At 60.0% G+C, this 4000-nt stretch overlaps 2 protein-coding genes and 1 pseudogene across 3 annotated transcripts; all 3 read right to left on the bottom strand.

Moving 5' to 3' along the window:
- Positions 1 to 740: 740 nt before the first annotated feature.
- LBRM_02_0020 (histone H4) lies at positions 741 to 1043 on the bottom strand (the record flags this gene model as incomplete). Its single annotated transcript, XM_001561469.1, has 1 exon — positions 741 to 1043. The coding sequence occupies one exon, from the start codon at positions 1041 to 1043 to the stop codon at positions 741 to 743; it is 303 nt and encodes a 100-aa protein (XP_001561519.1).
- A 585-nt stretch (positions 1044 to 1628) lies between these two features.
- On the bottom strand, positions 1629 to 2527 carry LBRM_02_0030 (annotated as a pseudogene). The gene is given in 2 exon segments: positions 1629 to 2495; positions 2501 to 2527. Coding segments are annotated over 2 exon segments (894 nt in total).
- A 1007-nt stretch (positions 2528 to 3534) lies between these two features.
- Positions 3535 to 3999, bottom strand: LBRM_02_0040 (putative aminopeptidase P1; the record flags this gene model as incomplete). Its single annotated transcript, XM_003722890.1, has 1 exon — positions 3535 to 3999. A coding segment is annotated over one exon (465 nt), but the record flags the coding sequence as incomplete, so codon positions are not given.
- Position 4000: the final 1 nt, after the last annotated feature.

Here is a 4000-nt window from a genome sequence, read left to right on the forward strand (position 1 = left end):
CAGAAAGAGCATGACGCTGCCGGCACATCCCCACTCAAGCCGCCAAGCAGCGGGGCCGCCCCTCACCACCCCCCTCCTGGCAGCGGGATTCCTTCAGGGGACTCCTGTGCGTCCCTCCTTGCGCCTCGACAAGCGACCTCATCTGCACCCATGAGCATTTGTGTTCGGGGAGAGGGGAGCAGCAGCGCTGGGCAGAAAGAGGCCCAGAGGGGCACATGCAGTGAGCGGCAGACTGTTAGAAAGGAGCAGTGGGCAAATCTCGTGCGAGGCCACTGTGGCTCACCTCGAGCTGCCCGTTTGTCTGCCCTACACAAAAGAGAGGAGATTTGCGGGTGCGTGTGTGTGTGTGAAAGTTGCGCATGCGAGAGCGGCTCAGCTAGCACTGCTAAGCGGCGGTTCATAGTAGACATGTGAGCAGGCGCACCTGCACTGAAGGACCAGGCACATGCGCCATGTGCTGCACGCGCTGGCGTTTAGGCTCAGCACACTAAATGGCAGCTTCCCGTGCCAAGCCGTCGGCTCCACACACTCTGTTTTCTTTCTCGCTCCGCAGGGGTAGGCCAGGGGTAGTCGTGAGACCAAAAAAAAGGAGGTCAACACCAAAGATAAACAGGAAGGCAGTGGGAAAGGAGAGAAAACAAAAAAGGGTCTCTATAAGTGCACACAAGTCCTGGCCGCCCGTCGCCCACGCAAGTGCGTAGGCAAGGGAGACGGGCGGCCAGGCACCGAAGCACGCTTGCTTACGCGTAGCCGTACAGGATGTGGCCGCGCTTGCGCAGCGCGTTCACGACATCGCTCGCCGTCACTGTCTTCTTGCGCGCGTACTCGGTGTAGGCCGTGCTGCAGCGCACAATGTCCTCCACGTAGGCCTTCAGTACGCGGCGCACCTCCTCGTAGAGGTCGCCCGAGATGCGCTTCACGCCACCGCGGCGCGCCATGCGGCGGACGCAGCCGCGCGTGATGCCGCGGATGTTGTCGCGCAGCACCTTCTTCTGGCGCTTCTGGCTGCCCTTGGCGTCAGCGGAGCGCTTACCCTTGGCCATGGTGGATGTGTGTGGAGGGGAGGGAATAAGTGGGGCGAGGAGTGCAGGATGTGTCGTGAACTCTTGTACGTGATTGGGTGAGTGGGTTTCGGGCGGCGAAGGGGGGAAGCGTGTGAGGGACAAAGAAGGATGTCACCGCGTGTTCAGGAAATAGTGCAAGGGGAGAGGGACAGCGGGTCAGCGGAATAGGAAGAAGGGCGTGGGGAAACGGGTGCACATGAAGCTGCTCGGAAAGAGGGAGCACAAGGTGGAAGCGAAGCAAGAGAAGGCAGAAAACGGGACTGACGCGTGCTCTGTCTGTGCACGACTCTCCGCCTCTACCGTGTGCCGGATAAGCATGCGTACGTGTGCGGACAGCTGGAGGGCAGCCTCGGCGCTAGGGAGAACGCCCGGCCGTGCAAGCTGCCACGGAGTTGTCTGATCGCGTGATGGGTTCGGTTAACCATGGTGGCACAACAGGCATCCAGGGTGAGTCACAGAGAGGCTCCATAGTGCGAGGTAAAGGGAGCCTGCAAGAGGACTGGCGGAACCCAACCACCAGGGTGGATGGATGGGCACATGCTGGGCACAGAGCGGGCAGGCAAATCACGCAACAAAACGGGAAACAGACATAGAGCTGAAGGAGCGGAAAACGGCGTGGATATTGCGCTGTGGATGCTGCTCTACGTGCCACATAACGTGAGCGCCTTGAGAATATGTCTCGTTCTCCTTGCTGCTATGGGTGCGTGCACGGGGTACGACTGCATTCTTTTTGGCGGGCATGTTGGGTACGCACGCTGTGCGAGATTGTGATGTCGCTGGCGATGCGATTTGATGTTCTTTTCCGAACACGGAGCGGCATCCTGTTGAAGGCAATTGGCGGGGGCTGCAGACGGTGCTAACCGAAACTCCTCCATCGGGGTTCGCATCATTGGGGGTAGTCAACAAAAGAAAATGGCATCGGGCGTGTGGGCGGCCCCGCCCTTGCATGTGCACAAAGGGAGGGTCATCGGTGACGGTCAGCACACGCACCATCGAGATGTCGCCAGAGCGTACTCGACCGCGCTTTCCGGAGTGAACTGGGGTGTGCGCTTGCTCAGCTCCCCCATGCTCACTTTTAGGATCGAGTGCGTGCTTGGAACCTTCAGTGCAGCCTCGATCCCCTTGGTGGCGTCGATGAGCATGGGCTGCTGCGCCGCCGCCGACATCTCTGTCCAGCAAGGGTAGAGGTTGGGGCAGCGGATGCCTGGCAAGTGGCTCCATGGTCTCTATCCCGTCCCGCATGCTCGATGGCCTCGACGAGCACACGCACCGCTTCTTCTGCAGAATTTCTCCGTACGGCCGCCGAGGGCAGATGAGCCCCATCATCGTGCCGTTGGCGGCGTCGAGGCAGGTGACGCGGGTGCGTGTCCCTGCCAGCAGGGGGAGAGGATGGCCAGCGATGCCCTCCTAATTGAGCAGGGCGATCATCGCGCTCATCTGCCTTGCCGCCAGCAGTAGTGCATACTGCGGTCCTGTAGAGGTGCGGGTTTGCCGTGTAGCACGTGAAGGAAGGGCAAAAAGCGGGTCTCCTTGCCACCCGTATAGCTGCGCACCGGTGCCGCGCGGTTCACCTCACGGAAGGTGAGTGTGTTTTGGAATGCCAGGCTGTGCCTGAACACCAAAATCGAGGGCGAGTCCGTTGGTCGCAGGGAAGAGAGCGGAGTGTGTGCGCGTGGGTGGCGCACATGCGAGAAACATCACCGGATGTAGCAGAGAACAACAAGGGGATGAGTGTCAGAGGGAACGAAAGAGAGAGAGAGGACAGCACGGCGCAGGGGACAGAAGGCAGGAGGGTGATTCACGATACGGCAACAGCCTGTGGCATAGAAGAGCGCGTGTCTGCGCGCACGTGCACGGGAGGGTGTGGTAAGAGCACTCAATGAGCACTGCTCTACAACGAGCCCGCGTGGCACAAGACGCTCGTGAGTACGGCAGGGAACACTGTCTCCCTCTGGGGTGGGAGGAAGAGGAACGCGGTGGTGCCGTCCACATAGTGGCGAACAACGAACGCAGCTGTGCGCGCCCTGATACACAAAACCTCAAGATGGGGAAGGAACGGGTCGTGCGTTGATATGGAACAACTCACCTCTGTTCGCGCTTCGCATTTTTCGCATTCGATCCACACATAGAGCGATCTGAGGCTATGGACAAAGGTGTGCTTACAGAGGCACAGAGTCCAGGTGCCTCTGCGAGCAAAATGCATGTGGTATCTCCAACGAGGCCGCTAAGCAATAAGGTGAGCAGCAGACGGTGGCCTTCCATCCTACCTGCACCACCTCCTGCTCCTCTGCCCTGTGTGTGTGTGTGACAGAGCGGCATGCAAGCCGAAGAAGTAAGTCGTGGGGCCAAACAAAAGAAGTGACGGAGGAGAGAAATACACCAACCGACGTTCTGCCCTCTGCCAGCTAAGCAACGATTCATTTCGCACCTGTCCCTCTCGGCTAAACACGATGCACGACTCACTCACTGTTCAGAGAGGCTGCGCGTGGTACTTGAGGTACTCGATGGCGTTCTGGTCGCCCGCCTTTTGCAGGTGAGGCATGATGTTCGCTACTACCTTGGCGTGGTAGCGGTCTACCCAGGCGCGCTCCATCTCTGTGAGGAGGCTCGTATCGATGAGGTCCCGGCACAGAGGCACCATCGTGAGGTGAGACATGGTGTAGAAGCCGGTCGGGCTGTACTTGGTCCGACACTCGACCACCTCCTCGAGGTTCTCAATGCGGATGCCGTAGTGGCCGTCCTTGTAGTAGCCAGGCTCGTTCGACACGATGGAGTGCAGCTCAATCTTCGCTTCGGTGGCAACTGGATGAATGCCGATCCCGTGAGGGCCCTCGTGCACATTGAGAAAAGAGCCCACGCCGTGCCCGGTGCCGTGGGCGTAGTCGAGTCCCACGCTCCAGAGCGCCTTCGCGCCAGGGTGTCGGACGACGTCGCGG

This window comes from Leishmania braziliensis, chromosome 2 (genome assembly GCF_000002845.2).
Source record: "Leishmania braziliensis MHOM/BR/75/M2904 complete genome, chromosome 2".
Taxonomy (NCBI): Eukaryota; Euglenozoa; class Kinetoplastea; order Trypanosomatida; family Trypanosomatidae; genus Leishmania; species Leishmania braziliensis.